Source organism: Mirounga leonina, unplaced genomic scaffold (assembly GCF_011800145.1).
Source record: "Mirounga leonina isolate KUSES-001 unplaced genomic scaffold, KU_Mleo_1.0 Mir_125, whole genome shotgun sequence".
Lineage (NCBI taxonomy): Eukaryota > Metazoa > Chordata > Mammalia > Carnivora > Phocidae > Mirounga > Mirounga leonina.
Window position 1 is genome coordinate 67413166 of NW_023270305.1, and position 21244 is coordinate 67434409.

The 21244-nt window shown below is 42.5% G+C and overlaps 1 protein-coding gene across 1 annotated transcript in view; it reads right to left on the reverse strand.

The window, feature by feature from the left end:
* Positions 1–14950: 14950 nt before the first annotated feature.
* Positions 14951–21244, reverse strand: part of LOC118008187 — an 88700-nt gene continuing 82406 nt past the window's right edge. Inside the window, exons 3-4 of the mRNA XM_035001661.1 lie at positions 15520–15596; positions 14951–15258 (exon numbers count right to left, since the gene is read on the reverse strand). Coding sequence (XP_034857552.1) covers positions 15255–15258; positions 15520–15596 — 81 coding nt within the window. The 3' untranslated portion in view covers positions 14951–15254. The remainder of the gene's footprint in view (positions 15259–15519; positions 15597–21244) is intronic.

A 21244-nucleotide genomic window follows, 5' to 3' on the forward strand; every position in this document is an offset into this window, starting at 1 on the left:
GCACAAAGATTTAAGGCAATGATCCCAATTTCAAAAAACAGGCACACATGAAATATAAGTAAGTTAGTAATTTCAAAGGGGACTATTATTCATGGAATAATTGATATATTTCTAGATTTGCTTACATTCTTTACTGTACTTATAATACCAAATGACTCAAATTATTGATGTCAAACTGACTGATTCAATTATTATTTTTTTTTAATTTTATTTATTTATTTGACAGAGACACAGCAAGAGAGGGAAATAAGCAGGGGAAGTGGGAGAGGGAGAAGCAGGCTTCCCGATGAGCAGGGAGCCCGATGCTTGCCTCAATCCCAGGACCCTGGGATCATGACCTGAGCCGAAGGCTGATGCTTAGCGACTGAGCCACCCAGGCACCCCAGATTCTCATTTTCTATTAGAGTGTAAGCTACATAAGGGCAACAACTGTGTTAGTTTTATATGCTACTTTATCCATGTATCTACACTGTATCTGTTGTATCTGTAAATACTTGCTGAGTAAAGCTTTCCATAGAAACAGTATCTTTTAAGGTTTTTTTTAAGTTTATTTATTTTTTAAAGATTTTATTTATTTATTTGACAGAGAGAGACACAGTGAGAGAGGGAACACAAGCAGGGGGAGTGGGAGAGGGAGAAGCAGGCTTCCAGCAGAGCAGGGAGCCGGATGTGGGCCTCGATCCCAGGACCCTGGGATCATGACCTGAGCTGAAGGCAGACGCTTAACGACTGAGCCACCCAGAGTCCCCTTAAGTTTACTTATTTTTTTAAGTAGTCTCTACACCCAACCTGGGGCTCCAGTTCATGCCTGGGAGATCCAGAGTCACTTCTTCCACTGACTGAGCCACCCAGGTGCCCCATTCAAAAAAAATTTTTAAGTAATCCTACACCCAACATGGGGCTTGAACTCACGACCTCAAGATCAAGAGTCACATGGTCTACCGACTGAGCCAGCCAGTGGCCCCCCCATATGTGATATCTACATAGCATCTCTTCCTTAACGCCCAGAATCTGCTTTGCTAATTCCAGGGGATACCCACTGTTTATATCTAATGCTATGACAATGGTGTCACCTCCGTGTAAATGATGTCCCCTGGAGTTGTGCAAGGAAGCAGCACTGTCAACCATTCTGTAGCAGACCAGGGCTTGCATGTCCAGGGTCTGATCTGTCTAAAAGCAGTTTATACAAATGTAATAAATATAATGCAGTAATAAATCTATTGTTTCCATTGAGTATCCCAGCTGTACACTCTGCTCCCTTGTTCTCCAATCTCTTCTTCTTCTTCCCTTTTTTTTTTTTAGGTCTTATTTTTAACTAATCTCGACACCCAACATGGGGCTTGAACCCACAACCCCCTGATCAAGAGTTGCACGCTCCACCAACTGAGCCAGCCAGGCGCCCCTGTTCTCCAGTCTTAAATAGTTCTCCAAATCTCATGTACCAGCTACAGGTTTAAGTCCTCTCTTGCAGCTATTTATATCACACTGTGTAAAATAAAACTCCTCATTCATAAAATGAAGATGATAATAAACCTTGCCTACTTATCTAAAAATAATTTCCTATCTGCAAAATGGGGCTTATAATACCTACCCTATTGATATCACAGTGCTGGTTCTGAGCATCAGATGGGACACTATATAAAAGGAGATTGAAACTCAAAGTATGACACAAATCAGAGGCATCCCCATAGTTCTGCCTCGCACTGACTAGCATTGGAACCAAATCATTTGTAAGAAAAGCATCAAGCTGTCCAGTACAATATGTTTGGCTATGAAGGGGTGTGATATTTACTAGCCCGTGGACCCACCAAAACGTTTGTGCTATTTTTTGTGTTTACTATTCTTACGAGTAGCTATTTTTAAGGGAGTTGGCAAAAGCCTATGCAACTGGTATGACTACTTAGAAGCCTGCCCATGGTCTAGTGTTTAAAGCAAGAAGGTGAATTCTAGTTCTCTCTTATTCTGCTCCGTTTCCCATTTCTTTCCACAAAGGGAGACATTGTTCAAAGCAGAGTTGTAGATAGAGCACTTTTCTTGTAGATACTTTCTTTTTACCTCTTAGGCTGACTCCAATTTGAATGCTTTTGGTATGATCATTAGAATTTTCTTCTCGGAAGTGAAAGGGGTATTGTAATACTATTCTGGAGGATGAAATGCACTCCACTGCAGGGACCATAAACCCGGGTTCCTGTCCCAGCTTTTGTGTGACTTTAGGTCAATTACCTCTCTTTCTGGGGCTTCAGACTCCTTTTCTACAAAATTATTGCTCTAAAATTTTTTCTTGTAATTTTTTCTGTAACTCAATTAATTTGGGGGTGAAGAGTTTTTTTGAGATATAATTAACATACCATACAATTCACCCATTTAGAGTGTACAGTTCAATGGTTTTTAGTATATTCACAGATAAGTGGAAACATCACCACAGTCAATTTTAGAACATTGTCATCATCTCAAGAAGAAACCCCTTATCCTTAGCTATCACATTCCTCAATTCTCCTCCCCCCATCAAGTAATTGCTAATTAACATTCTGTCTCTATTGATTTCCATATTCCAGACCTTTATGTAAGTGGAATCATATTATATGTGGTCTTTTGTGATTGGCTTCCTTCAGTTAGCTAATGTAGCCAAGATTCATCCATGTTATGGAATACACCAGCTCTTCACTCCTTTTTTAAAGCCAAATAGTATTCCATCTCATGGATATATTAATTACATTTTACTTATTTATGTGTCTGTTGATGGACATTTGAGTTGTTTTCACGTTTTTGCTATTCTGAATAATGCTGCTATGAACATTCACATACAAGTTTCTGTATAAACATGTATTTTCAATTTTCTTGGGTATATACCTAGATATGGAATTGCCAGATTCTACATTAATTCTGTTTAATTGTTTGAGGAACCGCTGAACTGTTTTCCAAAAGTAGTTGGACAATTTCACATCCTCACCAGCTCTATATGAGAGTTCTGATTTCTCCTCATCCTTACTTACACTTGTCATTATCTGACTTTTTGATTTCTAGCCATTTAGTGGGTGTGAAGTGGTATCTCACTGTGGGTTTGATTTGTATACCCCTGATGACTAATGATGTTGAGCACCTTTTCATAGACTTATTAACCATTTGTTTTGTTTTGTTTTTCACTTATTAGCCATTTGTAGATCTTTTTTGGAGAGATGTCTATTCAGATCTTCTCCCATTAAGTCATTATTTTTTAGAGAATAAATAACAAGCAAGAAAAAACTACCTCACTAATAGACCTTCTAATGCTTGAAAACAAAAATATAAATAACTAAGCTAACTATAAGATCTCTTGGCCCTAAGTTTGTCAATAAAATCTTAAAAAAAAAAAAAGAAAAGAAAAAGGCAAATAATGTCAATATTATTAGGAAAAAAATTTTTTTTAAAGATTTTATCTATTTATTTGACAGAGAGACACAGTGAGAGAGGGAACACAATCAGGGGGAATGGAAGAGGGAGAAGCAGGCTCCCCGCAGAGCAGGGAACAGGATGCGGGGCTTGATCCCAGGACCCTGGGACCATGACCTGAGCTGCAGGCAGATGCTTAATGGACTGAACCACTCAGGCACCCTGAAATAGTAAAAATTCTTAATCTTATTAAGTCTTGACTCTTGAGTACATTTTTTTTTTGAGTACACTTATTTTTTAAATATTTGTTTATTTTAAAGAGAGAGAGAGCACGAGCAGGAAGAGGCAGAGGGAGAGAAAGAATCTCAAGCAGATGCCCCACTGAACACGGAGCTAGACACTGGGCTCGGATCTCAGGACGCTGAGATCATGACCTGAACCGAAACCAACAGCCAGAGGCTCAACCGAATGAGCCTCCCAGGCGCCCCTGAGTCGATGTATTTTTAACACTACATGTGATGAAATGGGAAGTACATGTGAGGTCCTTGGGCTGCTTACTGAAATAGAGGGATATCTTGAGGAAAAGCACTTGTTCTTTGAATTGCAAGGAACCAACTGCTTTTCCACAGAGCTCTATTTTGACTTAAAAGAATGACTGGCAGACAAATTATAGTATTCAAACTTGGGTATTTGGCAAAGATTTTCTTAAAAATGAACAAAGTGGGCCTGTCACTTCAAGGAAAACAACTGATAGTATTTGTTGCCCGTGATAAAATTTGAGCTTTCACACGAATATTAGAATTTTAGGAACCTTGTATCTGCCACTGTGAGCCTGAGAGCTTCCCAGTATTTAAAGACCTTTCCAGTGACACCAGTGGTGATGTTAATGAATGTGATTTTTGGGGTTTTGTATAATGTTATGTGTCAATGTTTCGAAGATCTGAATAACTCAATGAACCATTATTTTCTGAATGAAAATGTGTGATGTTATAGAATCATGCACTGGTAAGATATCCATTCAAAGGATGAGATAGGTGAATTGATCTTAATATAACAGAGTATGAAAAGGTCAGATCTCAGATTACAACTAATCTTTTTTTTTTTTTTTAATCTGTGCAACTAACCTTTTAGAAACTACAACTTGTCAAGTTTTGGTGTAATATTAAAGAAGAATATCCATAATCATCTGAAAAGAATATTAAAATCTTCCCTTTTTACAATCACCTGAGGCCAGATTTTTAAAATTAAATTAATTAATTATTCTTTTAAAAGTAAGCTCCAGGCTCAACGTGGGGCTCAAAATCACAACCCTGAGATCAAGAGTCATGTGCTCTACTGAATAAGCCAGTCAGGCACCCTTTAACATCGTCCTTTTAGTATATCTGCATTTCTTCCTCTTGTAATTACTTTTTTTTTTAAAGATTTTATTTATTTATTTGACAGAGAGAGAGAGCACAAGCAGGGGGAGTAGCAGCGGGATATGGAGAAGCAGGCTCCCCGCTGAGCAGGGAGCCTGATGCAGGACTTGGTCCCAGGACCCTGGGATCATGACCTGAGCCAAAGGCAGACGCTCAACCGACTGAGCCACGCAGGGGCCCCTCCCTTTTTTTTTTTTTTAAAGATTTTATTTATTTATTTGAGAGAGAGAATGAGATAGAGAGCATGAGAGGGGGGAGGGTCAGAGAGAGGCAGACTCCCTGCTGAGCAGGGAGCCCGACGCAGGACTCGATCCTGGGACTCCAGGATCATGACCCGAGCCGAAGGCAGTCGCTTAACCAACTGAGCCTTTTTTTTTTTTTTTTTTAAGTAAACTTTACCCCCAATGTGGGGCTTGAACGCAAGACCTCGAGATCAAGAGTCACATGTTCTATGGACTGAGCCAGCCAGGCACCTCTGTGTAAGGCCAGATTTTCTTCATGTGTTTCAACCCAAAGATTTCACAGCAGACTGAATGCAGAAGCAGATATTAGAGTCTATCTTCTATTAAGCATGACATTATGGAGATGAGCAAAATAACAGCAACCACGACAAAAACCAATGCCATTCTTCTTTCCGAAAACTGCTTTTGTTTTGGAAATAATTTCTTTCATAAAATGTATTATTTTTGGGGCGCCTGGGTGGCTCAGTTGGTTAAGCGACTGCCTTCGGCTCAGGTCATGATCCTGGAGTCCCGGAATTGAGTCCCGCATCGGGCTCCCTGCTCAGCGGGGGAGTCTGCTTCTCCATCAGACCCTCCCCCTCTCCTGCTCTCTCTCTCTCAAATAAATAAATAAATAAAATCTTTTAAAAAAATGTATTATTTTTATTAGCATATAATAGGTTCGTTATTATTTTAAATGAATGGTTACATATTTTAGAATTTTCGGTTTAATTTCTTTTTTTTTTTAAAGGAAACATTTTTTTTTTTTAAGATTTTATTTGTTTATTTGACAGAGAGAGACACAGAGGGAACACAAGCAGGGGGAGCAGCAGGCAGAGGGAGAGGGAGAAGCAGGCTCCCCGCCGAGCCAGGAGCCCGATGTGGGACTCAATCCCAGGACTCTGGGATCATGACCTGAGCTGAAGGCAGTCGCTTAACCAACTGAGACACCCAGGCACCCTTTTTTTTAAAGATTTTATTTATTTATTTGACAGAGAGAGACACAGAGGGAACACAAGCAGGGGGAGTGGGAGAGGGAGAAGCAGGCTTCCTGCTGAGCAGGGAGCCCGATGCGGGGCTCGATCCCAGGACCCCGGGATCATGACCTGAGCCAAAGGCAGACGCTTAATGACTGAGCCACCCAGGCACCCCAACATTTCTATCTTTTTATTTTTTTTTTAAGATTTTATTTATTTATTTGACAGAGAGAGACACAGTGAGAGAGGGAACACAAGCAGGGGGAGTGGGAGAGGGAGAAGCAGGCTTCCCATGGAGCAGGGAGCCCGATGCTGGGCTCGATCCCAGGACCCTGGGATCATGACCTGAGCCGAAGGCAGACGCTTAACGACTGAGCCACCCAGGCGCCCCTATTTCTTTTTTTTTTTTTAAGAGTTTATTTTTAAGTAATGTCTATACCCAACATGGGACTTGAACCCACAACTCCGAGATCAAGAGTTACACGCTCCACTGACTAAGCCAGACAGTGTCCCCCAAAAGTTATTTCCTACTCGAAGTCCAAAGAAGGTTGGTGGAGCTCTCCTCCATTTGGTGACTTAGGAATCTAGGCTCCATCTCTTGTGACACCACCATTTCAATACATGGTTCCATCCCCACTACTCCCAATCTCAGACCAGAAGGGGCGCACAGCATATCACTTCGTCTTCGTCTCCTGTGAAGACCTAGTCACATGGCCCTCACCTGACAACAGAGGAGGCTGGGAAATTTGGGGAAGCATATGGAATATTGGGTGAACTCTTCTTCTGACACAAAAATAACTTTTCAAAAACGTGGTTAAAACAAATTAGTTCTCCAGTTACTCAGATTGTCTCTTTGTAAGAGTAATGACAGACCTATTTATCCCTTTGTGGAAAGTCAGACTTTATTAGTATTTAACTACAAACAAATGGGAATTCTTCCCATTGTTTAAAAAAATACATGCTGACTTCTTTCCTTGAGTTACTTTTAGCCCTCTTGAGATTTCTTTTATGGTTTTGCTTTCATCATTGAGCATGGAACTACTTTACACTTCTGTTAAAATATAATTTCCAATGAAAATAAACCCTTGAGCAATCTTAGGAAAATATTAGGGAAAACTGAAAAACTTACTACTTGAATTCATATCCATCTGGAATATCCAGATGACTTTTTGTATCAACTCCTAACTCTAGAGACTATCCCTTAAGGCACTCCCTTGGGGCGCCTGGCTGGCTCAGTCAGTGGAGCATGCGACTCTTGATTTTGGGGTTGTAAGTTCAAGCCCCATGTTGGGTGTAGAGACTACTTACAAATAAAATCTAAAAAAAAAGACCCTCCCTCAGTAATCATCCCATCCCTTCCACCACCCACACAGATACTTCCTCCAGCCTATTGTCTTCTTTTCTGAAAACTAGGGGATTTTTTTGCTCCCACCAAGGCTATTTAGAATATATATATGTATATATATTTTGTTTATTTATTTGAGAGAGAGAGAGCAGAGAGAGAGAGAGAGCGCGCACGAGCGGTGGGGAGGGGCAGAGGGAGAGGGAGAAGCAGACTCCCTGCTGAGCAGGGAGCCAGGATGACAATGATGAAGACAACAATGTCGAGGAGGGGGAGGGGGCGGCTCTGTCTGAGGACCCTGGGATCTTGACCCCAGCCCAAGGCAGATGCTCAACTGACTGAGCCACCCAGGCGCCCCTATGTAGGGTTTATTGACTGCTTACTATTTGCATGGCGCTAAGTGATTTTATATCCATTACTTATTTAATTCAAGCCATAATCCTACGAAATAGGTAAAATTATCATGCCCAGTTTACAGATGAAGAAACTGGGGCTCAGAAAAGTAACTTTCCTAAGTTTGAACAGCCAGAAAATGCTACTGAGCCCAGGACCAACGGACTCAACCACAATGTTATTCTCTCTTATAGGTATAAGAAATAATGTAAAGTTGGGGTGCCTGGGTGGCTTAGTCGGTTAAGCATCTGCCTTCGGCTCAGGTCATGATCCCAGGGTCCTGGGATCCAACCCCACGTCAGTCTACCAACTCAGCGGGGAGCCTGCTTCTCTCTCTCCCTCTGCCTCTCCCCTGGCTTGTGCTCTCTCTCTCAAATAAATAGGTACAATCTTTAATAAAAAAAAAAAGAAATAATGTCAAGGTTAAAAGACTAGTTGATAAAGAAAACACTGTATTCAGTGGTTGCTACCAATTGAGCTCAAATGTATATCCGCTCAAAAAGATTGAAAATACAAATTTTTAAGTTAAAAAATTGAGTACAAAAAAACATGAAACAGGAAAAAAAACCCTACCACCCTAAACCAAAAAGTTAAGAATTTGGCATATTTCCTTCCTATTTCTATCTTCCATGTATTTTCGCATACACAGTTTGGTCTCCTACGTTGTTCTCATTCATCATTATAACATAAGCCTTTCTCCATTAAAAACTTAAAGACGGCTTGAAGTTTTGTGAGTCAGTATTAGTTTGTATTGTTTAGGATTAACTTCAGCTGTGAATGAAGAAAAGCCAAACAATACTGGATTAACGTTTATTTGTGTATCAAATAAATATAGGCAATTTGGGGCTGGTATGATGGTATCATGGGATCATCAGAGACCAGGCTTCTGGATTTCTGCTGCTTCTCCATCCTCAATACACAGCTTCTACACTATGGCCCAAGAATGACTTCTCTAGCTCCAACCATTAAGGTCCCAGGCCATTAGTAGAAAGGTGAAAATGGAGAAAGACAGCATGTTCCCTCTCTTTAAGGATGTTTTCTGAAATTTTCTCATGCTATATTCATATCCCATTAGTCAGAACTTGGGCAAATGATCACATTTAATAGTGAAGAACGCTAGGAAATGTCATATTTTTTTCCACGTGGCCATTTACTTGACTTACACTGAGGGGTTCTAGCCCTATGGAATAAGGAGAGATGAATTCTGGAAGGTAACTAGCAATCTCCTTGTAGCTGAGATCTTTGTTTTTTTATAAAAATTAATAAAATTGATTTATGAGTTTATTTATAATCCTTAATACATCATAAGCTCTTTTGAAACACTATCTCTTAAGTAAGAAGACATGATTCTATGTATATTTTTTTGTATTCCTCTTCCATCCCCAATATCTAATAAAATACTTGACATACAGTAGACACTCAGTAACAATCTAAGCTCCTTTCTGACGATAAATGAGAGAGAATAAGCCTTTTTTTCACCACCTGCCATGTCTTACACATTTTATTTCATTACATCCCATTTTCCCTCTATGAGTAGATATATTATTTCCTCTGCATATGTAAAAGACTTTTCTGACTCACATAATGAGAAATTAAGCAACTTGCTTGAAGTCACACAGCTGGTACTTGGCAGGGCTGAGGTGTGAGCCCAGGACTGTCTAACTCCCAGATGAATCCATCTTTCCTATAGCACAGTGCATCAGAACTCGGGACACCATCAGGAAGAAATTAAAAGTTCATCTACAACTATAGTTTTCATCTATTAAATGACAATTACCATATATGACTATCCATTAGAGCAAAGCACAAATTCCCTCAGTTTACGAACTCCTTTTAATTTTTAGCTCTTGTATCAGATTATGGTTTTCCTAATAAGATATAAAAATTGCGCATTTGTTGGTTTCTTCACACACTCACAAATACTTATCACCACAACATTCCCAGCACTCTGCCAGGCTCTAGGGACAGATGAAAGATACAGCCCCTCCCTGTAAAAGGCTTAACCTGACCATGGACAGACAGGTAACTGGCAGCAATAACAAACTGCAATTCTTTGCCTTAAGGGAGCCTAGGGGAGTCAGGGCAGGCTTCCTAAAGGTGACTCTTAAAGAGCTTTTAGAACAATTCTAGAAGCACACAGTCCAAATTCAGCTAGCCAAAGAAGCGTGTGTGTCTGTGCAGGGCACAGAGCACAAAGGCATGAAGAAGAGAGAATGTGGGACATTGAAGAAGTAGTTTGGAAAACTGCCGTGTTGGCTGAGCATCAGCGCAGACCTTAACAGTGCAGATTTCTGGCCCCACGTCCCATAGTTTTCGATTCTGTAGACCTCAGACAGGATCCAGGAATCTGTAATTTTAGTAAGTGGTGATTTCTTTCTTTCTTTCTTTCTTTCTTTCTTTCTTTCTTTCTTTCTTTCTTTCTTTCTTTCTTTCAAAGATTTTCTTTATTTATTTGAGAGAGAGAGAGTGAGCACAAGCAGGGTGAGGGGCAGAGGGAGAAGCAGACTCCCCACAGAGCAGCGATCCTGACGTGGGGCTCAATGTGGGGCTCAATCCCGGGACTCTGGGATCATGACCTGAACCAAAGGCCGATGCTTAACCAACTGAGCCACCCAGGCATCCCAAGTGGCGGTTTTTTTAGGGCTCGTCTAAGGACTACACTTTGAGAAGCACTGAAGAAATAAAGAAAGAGGGTGAAGAGGGGAGACAAGTGAACCAAAGGCATGACCACTCTAGCTGGAGCATGTGAAGTATCCTCTGATGGCAGTGGGACAGAGGATTTTAAGTGAAACAGAACTGGACTGATGTTTTAGAAAAATCATGCGGGTCTGGTGTACAGGAGAGAAAGGCTGGAATACTGGGGACCCTAACCAAGGCAGTGAGGAGAAGGATGGAGAAATGAGAATGGTATTTATGTATGCATGTATTATGTAATCTCTACACCCAAGGTGGGGCTCGAACTCATGACCCCAAGATCAAGAGTCAGAGGCTCTACCAACTGAGCCAGCCAGGCGCCCTGAGAGTGGTTTTGAAAGATATTTTGAAGGAGACTATCCCAGATTTTGACTTGAATGGGGGGAGAGGGGGTCATTGCTGCTGAGCAGGAGAACTTCAGGATACTTTCTAAATTACTGCAAAACTGGAAAAGGGGAAGATAGATCAATCTAAAAATAAAAGGGCATTGTAGCATGCATGAGGCCAGTAAAAATATTGCTAGTAAATTTTATCTGAAAAATCTCTTCCAAACTTGCATTTGATTTAGTTTCTGAACCTTAACAAATAAAATCACCATTGAGGGTCATGAGAGTTTCTGAAAACCGGGCGTTCCAACCTCAGGAATGGTCCCAAGCAAAACTTCTATTTCAGGGGTTGTCCGATCACTCCTTCTGGCACCAAAAGGTCGTCCTTCCTCTGCCACCACGGGAGGAATTAAAGAGAAATTACTTCCTAGCTCTGGAGCAGGCCCTCCATGCCTTCTTGCAGAACTCTGTGAACACATTGCTAATTTGTTACAGAATCGGTCTATCGCTATATAAAATGTGCTTTTAGAATTTAAGTTATTTGCATTAGTGGGTCATGCATACAGGTAAGAGTTTATGATAAAATCCACCCATATGAGAAACACACGTGCCTTAAGGAGTTTCTCAGAAGTAAAGGATATTGCATCTAGAGGCTAGCAAGACTGTTTTCACATGATTACCTAAGAAAAGAACGTTGTAATTTGTAAGCCCAGGCCTCGTCACCCTGCCACGGTCATTGGCCCCGCAGCAAACAGGGGCAGGATGGAGCCATGGTGGTGGAGTTCTAACTGGCACTAAGAATAAAACAGACTCATAACTGGAAGGGTCTCAATGATACCTTTCTGAGTCAGACCAGTCATTCTGGTTTGCCCATTATGGAGTGATAGCACCCCGGTCAGGCTGGCACTCACAGGAGATCGGTAACCTTGATCTTAGCAACTGAATGTTGTCTCAGTCTTATTTACCAAGAGAAAACGAGAGCCATTTGCTCCTTCTCAAGAATATTTCGTTTGCTTTTGTGGACAGAAAATTCTTTTTTTTTTTTTTTTTAAAGATTTTATTTATTTATTTGAGAGAGAGAATGAGATAGAGAGCATGAGAGGGGGGAGGGTCAGAGAGAGAAGCAGACTCCCCTCTGAGCAGGGAGCCCGAGGTGGGACTCGATCCCGGGACTCCAGGATCACGACCTGAGCCGAAGGCAGTCGCCCAACCAACTGAGCCACCCAGGCGCCCCGTGGACAGAAAATTCTTAAAAACCTGGCTTGCCCACCACCTCTTCTGACGTTCCCAGACGTTTAGAAGGAGAAACTGTAAAGAGCTGATTCTTTCCATCATGGAGCTTACCACCTAGGGGCAAAAGGAAGGTCGGGTACACAAAGTGCCAGGCAATACGTGATATCTAACTCCAGAATGATAAAAATGTAGTCCTTTAGGATTAGAGAGAGAAAAAGATCACTCTGGGGAGGATCAGGAGTTTTCACAGAGGATTAGAACGGAGTCTTGAAGTACACCACCTCTGCTTAAATTGAATTCAGGTATCCATTTATATTGGTTTTCTATTGCTATGTAACAAATCACCATGAACATAGCAGTTCAAAACAACATTCATTTATTAGCTCATAGTTCTGTAGGTCAGAAGTCTGGGCAGCTCAACTGGGCTCTCTGCTGAGTCTCACAAGGTCAAAATCAAAGTGTTGGCTAGACTGGGCTCTTTTCTGGAGGCTCTCAGAAAGAATCTGCTTACAACTTCATTTAGGTTATTGGTAGAATTTGGTATCTTATGACTGAGGTCCCCATTTTTTTGCTGGTTGTCATTTAGGGGCCACTATCTGCTTCTAGAAGCTACCTGCACTCCTTCTCACATGGTCTCCATCTTCAAAGTCAGCAATGGCATGTGGAGCCCCTCACTTCTAGTCTCTCTGACTTCCTCTTCTGCTACTGGCCAGAGAAAAAGCTCAGCTTGAAAGGGCTATCTGTATCTTCAGGTCAACTAACTTGGGACTGTAATTATATTTTCAAAATCTCTTCGCGGCATTACTAGATTAGTTTTGATTGAATAACCAGTGGACAGGAATCTTGGGGGCTATCTTTAGAATTCTGCTTACCCTAGGGTGCCTGGTTGGCTCAGGTGGTTAAGCGTCTGACTCTTGATTTCAGTTCAGGTCATGAACTCAGGGTTGTAAGATTAAGCCCTGCGTCTGGCTTGGCGCTCAGTGCAGAATCTGCCTGGGAAGCTCTCTCTCCCTCTCCCTCTGCCCTGCCCCTGGCTCATGCTCTCATTCTCTCTAAATAAATAAATAAATACATAAATTGATTTAAAAAATTTAGAATTCTGCATACCCTGCAGTTATTCTGCAAACCTACCTTAAGGTGTTTACCAAGCCGTTTATCAATTCAATCATCTATGGGCTACTTATTAAGTGAATCGTACCAATCACCATCATGCTAAGTAGAATCTTAATGTTAGCCTGAAATATTTTTCAAGTGCTTTAAAATTTATTATTTATTTATTTATTTATTTTATTTTTTTTTTTTAAGATTTTATTTATTTATTTGACAGAGAGAGAGATAGCGAGAGAGGGAACACAAGCAGGGGGAGTGGGAGAGGGAGAAGCAGGCCTCCCGCGGAGCAGGGAGCCCGATGTGGGACTCGATCCCAGGACCCTGGGATCATGACCTGAGCCGAAGGCAGACGCTTAACGACTGAGCCACCCAGGCGCCCTAAAATTTATTTTTTATTTATTTATTTTTAAAGATTTTATTTATTTATTTGAGAGAGAGAATGAGAGAGAGAGAGAGAGAGCATGAGAGGGGGGAGGGTCAGAGGGAGAAGCAGACTCCCTGCTGAGCAGGGAGCCCGATGTGGGACTCAATCCCAGGACTCCAGGACCATGACCTGAGCCGAAGGCAGTCGCCCAACCAACTGAGCCACCCAGGCGCCCCAAGTGCTTTAAATTTAAAGCCTACTCCAGACTTGAAAAAAAGAAGTCAAATATTTTCTTCTTTTTTTTTTTTTTTAAGATTTTATTTATTTATTTGACAGAGAGAGACACAGAGAGGGAACACAAGCAGGGGGAGTGGGAGAGGGAGAAGCAGGCTTCCCGTGGAGCAGGGAGCCTGATGTGGGGCTCGATGCCAGGACCCTGGGATCATGACCTGAGCCGAAGGCAGATGCTTAACGACTGAGCCACCCACGTGCCCCTCTTTTCTTTCATTAAAAAAAAAAATGTTTAAAGATTATGTATTTATTTGAAAGAGAGAGAGTGAGTGAGAGAGAGAGCACAGGAGCAGGGGCAGGGGGAGAAGGAGAAGCAGACCTCTGCTGAGTAGGGAGCCTGATGTGGGGCTCGATCCCAGGACCCTGGGATCATAACTTGAGCCGAAGGCAGACGCTTAACCAATTGAGTCACCCAGGCGCCCCAAATATTTTCAATAAGCAAATTTTATCTATCTGTCTATCTCTCTCTCTCTTTCTCTCTCTCTCCACGCACAATGTGGGGCTTGAACTCACAACTCTGAGATGCAGAGTCCCATTTTCTACTAACTGAGTCAGCCAGGTGCCCCCAAATTAACCTATTTAACCATTAACCTATTTAAATGGTATTTCAAAATGTTTCAGTAAAGAGGTGTGCCAGCCTAACTTAAGGAGCTTTTTAAGCTACACCCTACTTCCACCTCATTCCTCATTTCCACCTAGGGAGCAGAAGGTTAACTCCCTATTTTTCCCACTTCACCCTGCTCATGGACAGTCACCACCATAATGAATCGCTGTTAACCATTTCTTCATTCATGACGATCTCCCCTCTGTCCCTCACATACGTTTCATTCTCTTTTGCTTCAGGACCTTTCGTGCATGTAATGTCTTCCCAGCCATTATGCCTATCAACACTTCGCCCACACTTTAAGACTTGGCTCGAATCCTGCTTTCTCTATGCCTTCTGACCATACCTACCTTTTTTCTGTGTAATCCATTTGGCAGTCAACAGTATCGTTGTGTTGCATCACTTCTATTTAACTCCTAATTGCATATATACATACATACAATTTTAAAGAACAGCATCTTTTTTTTTAAAGATTTATTTATTTATTTTAGAGAGAGAGTGTAGGGGAGAGGGGCAGAGGGAGAAGGAGAGAGGATCTTCAAGCAGACTCCCCATGGAATGTGGAGCCTGACACAGGGCTCGATCCCACCACCCGGAGAGCATGACCTGAGCCAAAACCAAGAGTCAGACACCCAAAATGATTGAGCCACCCAGGCAGCCCGACAGTATCTTTTTTTTATATAACCCCAAAGTATTTAGCACAGGAAAGACATTGAAAAAAATTTGCTGGTGTGAAAAAAATTGCTCTGATTGAAAAATTCTGACCCCTTCCCATGATTTACTGTTGTTAATATTACTTACCTAGTTGTCAGATTTCTTAAATATTTTTTAAAAATTAATCAAGGTTTTGATAAACCAGCAACATATAATCACCTGATCATGGTCCCATGTTTTCCATTTATGAACAGGCTTCTATCTGAAATGTTTAAGGGTACATGTGGTCAGGTATTGACCTTACCTAGCAAGTAATTATAAAATGTTCTGGAGCTGGAGGCACTCTTTTTTTTTTTTTTTTTTTAAGATTTTATTTACTTATTTATTAGAGAGAGAGTGGGAATGCGAGAGAGATCACAGAGAGGCAGAAGTGGGACTCGATCCCAGGACCCTGGAATCAGGACACTTAACTGACTGAGCCACCCAGGGGCCCCAGAGGCACTCTTATTAGTAACATTCTTACATTTTTTGTGATGGTCCATTTTCTTTCTTTCCATCTATGTGATGAAGACAGTAGCCGTCCACCTGAATCTTCCTCATCTGAATCAACAGAGTTGTGGCTGGAGCAGCTGCTCAGCCTGGAACTACATTTCCCACCAGCCCCAGAAGTCATATGTGACCACGTGACAAATCTCTGCCAATAAAACATGAAGGGAACCCATACGTGCCAGGCCTGGGTGTAGCTCTTTGTTTTTTTAAAGATAATTACTCATTTATTTATTTATTTATTTGACAGAAAGTAAGAGAGCACAGCAGGGGGAGTAGCAAGCAGAGGGAGAGGGAGAAGCAGACTCCCCGCTGAGCAGGGAGCCCGATGCGGGACTCGATCTCGGGACCCCGGGATCACGACCTGAGCCGAAGGCTGATGCTTAACCGACTGAGCCACCCAGGCGGCCCCCTGGGTGTAGCTCTTTAAGAAAGTGTTCACACTTATTTTCCCCTTCCTCTAATTGGACACAGAGAGACAGATGCCCTAAGATTAATTAATTAATTGAGAGAGAGAGAATACAACCAGGAGGAGGGGCAAAGGAAAAGGGAGAGGGGGGAGAGAGAGAGAGAGAAAGAGAAAAGCAGACTCCGCGCTGAGCGTGGAGCCCGATGAGGGGCTCCATCTCACAACCCTGAGATCAAGACCTGAGCCGAAATCAAAAGTTGGATGTTCGGGGCGCCTGGGTGTCTCGGTTGGTTGGGCGACTGCCTTCGGCTCAGGTCATGATCCTGGAGTCCGGGGATCGAGTCCCGCATCGGGCTCCCTGCTCAGCGGGGAGTCTGCTTCTCCCTCTGACCCTCCTCCCTCTCATGCTCTCTGTCTCTCATTCTCTCTCTCAAATAAATAAATAAAATCTTTAAAAAAAAAAAAAAGAAATCACACACAGGAGGTGAGATCTAAGTAATTACTTGAGGAACATGCCACCTGGCTCTGATTCTGAGAATAGCTGTTTTCATCTCTATGAGAAGAAATCATCTTAGGAAACTATTGACAGTACTTGAAAGCAGACCTTCTGGTTAGCAACACCCCTGCGGCGGTGTGGTTTGGGGTGATCGGTTTGTGGCCCTGCTGGATGGCCCATCTCTGCTTCATCAGCAAAGTAGAAAGAAACCAAATTCAATTCTATCCAAGGCTAGAACACTGTCCTCTTATGTCAATCTCCTTGAATTTGAATTCTTCTCAGATGTTATATCTTCCAGGAAGGTTACCTGACTACCACCCTCTCCCAACCGGGGCCAGGATAAGATGTCCATTCTCCAAGTATCCCCAGGACTCTCTGTAAATCTCTGTCACTGCTTTCATCACACCAATGCCTCTGCCATGTCACCCCCTACTCAGTAAGTCAGCCTCTTAAGTGCAGGGACACTGTCTTTTCATCTTTGTGGCCCTCTGCCTAGTACAGCGCCTGGTATAGAGTAGATGTTTTATAATTGATGGCTGAATAAATAAATCCTTGAACTTAAGGGCCTCATAGGATGGTATTTCTCTGCTTACTCCCACAGGAGACAACCTCATAATAGTCATCACTGACAGTATTTCCAAGCCCCTCTCCAAATCTTTTAAAATTATTTGTTACCATGCCTCATTACTTTTTACTGGTTACCATGCCTTTGCTTAGATCATCCAGGCCTATGTGGCTTCCTGAGATATTTCTTTGAAGAAGCCTCTCTTGATTATTCATTTTTAATATTATCAAATCTTTACTACATTGGACACATTGTGTCAAGAGACAGGACTGAGGAGTGAAGAGAGACCTGGACCAGATGTCAGGAAACCTTGAGTCTGTCTATCTCTTATGGCTTCAGGAAAATGCTCCCCCTAAAATGATAGTGAATTAGAAAAGAGTAAGCCCTAGAATTATTCTTCAGACAAAATGCTGCCTAGAAATAATAATAAATTTTAAAAGAGATAAAAGCAGAGCTTGGTATAGGGCTTCTGAGAAGCAGAGTTTGTAAACCATAAGCCTGGATCATCTCAAAGAACCTTTTCACCTCTAAAGCCTGTGGTTCTATGTAAGTTAATCGCTCTGCATTCTTTCTATGTAAATGATATGATCTTTGGTACCTTCAAATCTGTCTAATAACAAACGGTACTGTGTGTTAGCTGTATCTAATAAAATGATCTCCTGCTGACCTAGCATCCCACAGGGGCATTTATAGAGGCAGTGGGCACCGTGGTCAACAGCATGGACCTTAGAGTAAGACTACTGGACACTTCCAATAAACTAGCAATGACTTGGGGGCAAATTACTTAATCTCTAAGCCTCAAGTTTCTCCACCTGTACATGACCAGGAGAATGCCTGCCTGCATTACCGGCCTTTGGAAGGATGACATGGGATATAGTACGGAGAGCATTCAGCACAGTGCCTGCCACGTGTGACATTCTCTATGAAAATCTGCTGTAGTTAATTTCACTTTCATCATTCACTGAATCCTCACAATACAAGCCAAGCGTTACTATTCTCCTGATTAACAGAAAAAGTTGAGATGCAAAGAAATGAAATGACTTGCCAAAATTCACCCAGGAAGGACAGAACAAGGTGCTCTTTCTCCTGCCCTGCTCGGAGTCTAACTTACAGAAGGAGCTAAGACAGATGAGCTCGGGAAGGGGGAAATGAAAGGGAATGGGTGAGGCCGGGAGCCCTGGGAGCAAAATGTGCTGACCACACCAGGATGACCCCCGACAAGGTAAGGATGGGGAGGAGGAGTCCAGAGACAAATGTGATTAACTTATAATTGTGTGAGACTGTGACACTGTCTGGCACAAGCCAGGATGCCATGGTGACCTCTCCACCCATGCAACTCCCAAGTTCATGGCAGAGGTGGGGCTTTTCCTTGGCCCAGCTCAGGTCTTTGCACATAGCAGGTGCCCACTGGACATCTGTTAAGTGGCCTGGGTAACAAGGCTTCTTTTTTTTTTTTAAAGATTTTATTTATTTATTTATTTATTTATTTATTTATTTATTTGAGAGAGAGAGAATGAGAGACAGAGAGCATGAGAGGGAGGAGGGTGAGAGGGAGAAGCAGACTCCCCGCCGAGCAGGGAGCCCGATGCGGGACTCGATCCCGGGACTCCAGGATCATGACCTGAGCCGAAGGCAGTCGCTTAACCGACCGAGCCACCCAGGCGCCCCAAGGCTTCTCTTTTTATTCCCCCCTTCCCCTAATTTAGAACACCTTCCTTGTCCTTGAAATCATGAGGAATAAAGGACTTTGCTTCTTCCTTCCGCAAAGGGAAGAATCCTCCCTGACAATTCAATTTTGTATAAAGTAATTGATCGATCCTGACAATTACTCTAAGGTACTTTAAACAGCAGCTCCAGCTTCTTTTCGTCCGTCATCCTCCTTCTCCCTACACTGAAGTGCAGGGGCCTGATTTAGTCTACCATCGTAATTTTACCTTCAGCAAGCTGATAACATCACAAGCAAGCACAGCACCAGACTACTCAAAGGCAAAGAGGCAGAGACCTAGGAAAGAAAATTAAGGAGCATGTGCGCTGCCCCCCCTCTCATTCCCTGTCCTGTCTCTTGCTTAATGTCCTACTGTATTATGGAGCCTGCTCCTTTACAGGACTATCTGGGGTTCAGAGTACATTGCAGAGATACGGACTGAAATTTTCTTACTGCTACAATACATTTCAATAATATATATATTTAAAGTACAAGAGGAACCACAAGAGTTGGTCTTGTTCCCTCTAATAGATTCACATATTTGAGTTGTTTCATTTTAGAGAAAATTACAAAAACAAAGGACCGGAAGGGTTAAATAATCACAGAACAGCCTGTCCTCGTTACTTGTGTGAAATCCCCACTGCATCACAGGGACAGCATGTTAAATCAATAGAGACTTGAGCTGTTAATTTCCAAAAAGGAAGAGATGATTGAACTAAGATAGTCTGTGTTGAGTCCCTGCCCACAGGAAACGGGAGACCCTTTATTTTCAGGTCTCTCTACAATTAGGTACCTTCTAGGATCGTGAACCACTTTACAAAATTTCCTGCTTTTGGGGGGTGGGGGTGGGTAGAGAGTACTTTGTGGGCACAAAAGCTGTAGTTTTGTACTGCACTGAGTTTACAGTAAGGTGGCAAAAGGTGTATATAGGTGTATGAAGGTGTTGGAGGTGGGGTGGGGCTGGGGGGGTGGGGACACATCAAGGTTAGTAACAGGTTATCCTCTCATCCTTTGGGGTTTTTTTTATTTCATTTGCTTTCCTCTCCTGGGCTATGCCTCTGTATTGAAAGTCCAGGGGAGGAGATTTCGTTTTTACTTCTTAGTGATTCATGGCCCTCTCTTTTTATTTTTCCCAGGCAGAGGCTGACAAAGAGGCTGTTTGCATTACATGCAAGCAGTGATCCATGACTTTTGCATGCAACGCATTGCATGCAACCCTTGATCGATGACTTTTGATCAGGTTGGCATGATCAGATATTTGTAGGGTCTTGGGAGGACCAGGGTGATAAAATAAAGGACAGCTTTTACTAGAAGTCTCTTCATGATGCCTCTTATTGGTGGGGCTATTTCTTGTGAACTGTAATGGGTATCATCATCCTGATTACCATTTATATATAAATTGTGGAAATCCACAGAGTAGAGAACTAGGCATTTTTCAAATAAATGTCAGCTGACTCTAATTTTTTAATGAGTTACTCCCTCATTAAAAAAATTTTTTTTTCTCATTCTTGGTTATGACATCTTCAAACTAAGAGTCTGCTACAGCTGGCTGGGAATTCATTTCTTATCCAAAAAATTCCTTACATTCTTAGAATGACCATGAGCTCTACGCTGCCATCTCTGAGCTGTTCCCCAAGGAGAAGTGAAAAGCAGCTCCCCACTGGCTTCCCCCTCTGCTCTTGGAGGGGATATGAAGGAAAGCAAGGTGCTCCACCCCATCACCTCCCAAAGGACCTTCTTCCTCCCAAAGAGCACCTGGTTTCCTTAGGGGAGGGGCTGGAGAGGCAGGATGGAGTTTTGAGATCAGGACGAGTGTGTCCATTAGCTTCATTTTCCCTACCCTTGTCTCTCCCTGTTCCCTGCCACTTGGTCTGTGGACAGGCCAGCTCTAATGCGAAGCTAGTCCCAACCAGGGCAGGTAAGAAAGTAGCAGCCAGTCCCCACCATATATTCCTTCAGTTATGCCCAGGGGACACTCTGGGGGTGTAGGGGCAAACTTAGTCCCTACTGCTCTGTGAGGTGTGGTATTTCCTCCCCTCCCTGGACTGGGCTGCCTTCACTTTAAAGTAGTGATTCTCAGGGCGCCTGGGTGGCTCAGTTGTTGGGCATCTGCCTTCGGCTCAGGTCATGATCCCGGGGTCCTGGGATCGAGCCCCGCATGGGGCTCCCTGCTCGGCGGGAAGCCTGCTTCTCCCTCTCCCACTCCCCCTGCTTGTGTTCCCTCTCTCGCTGTCTCTCTCTCTGTCAAATAAATAAATAAAATCTTTAAAAAATAAAAAAAGTAGTGATTCTCAGCCCTGCCTACATCTGGATTTTCTTTTCCTTTTCCTTTTTCTTTTTGAAGATTTTATTTTTTTAAAGTAATCTCTACACCCAGTGTGGGGCTCCAGCTCACAACTCTGAGATCAAGAGTCACATGCTCCACTGACTGAGCCAGGCAGGTGCCCCTACAACTGCATTTTCTGAAGAGCTTTTAAAGATGCCCAGTCCTGGGTCTACTTGAGTACTTGAAACCAAACACCCGGAG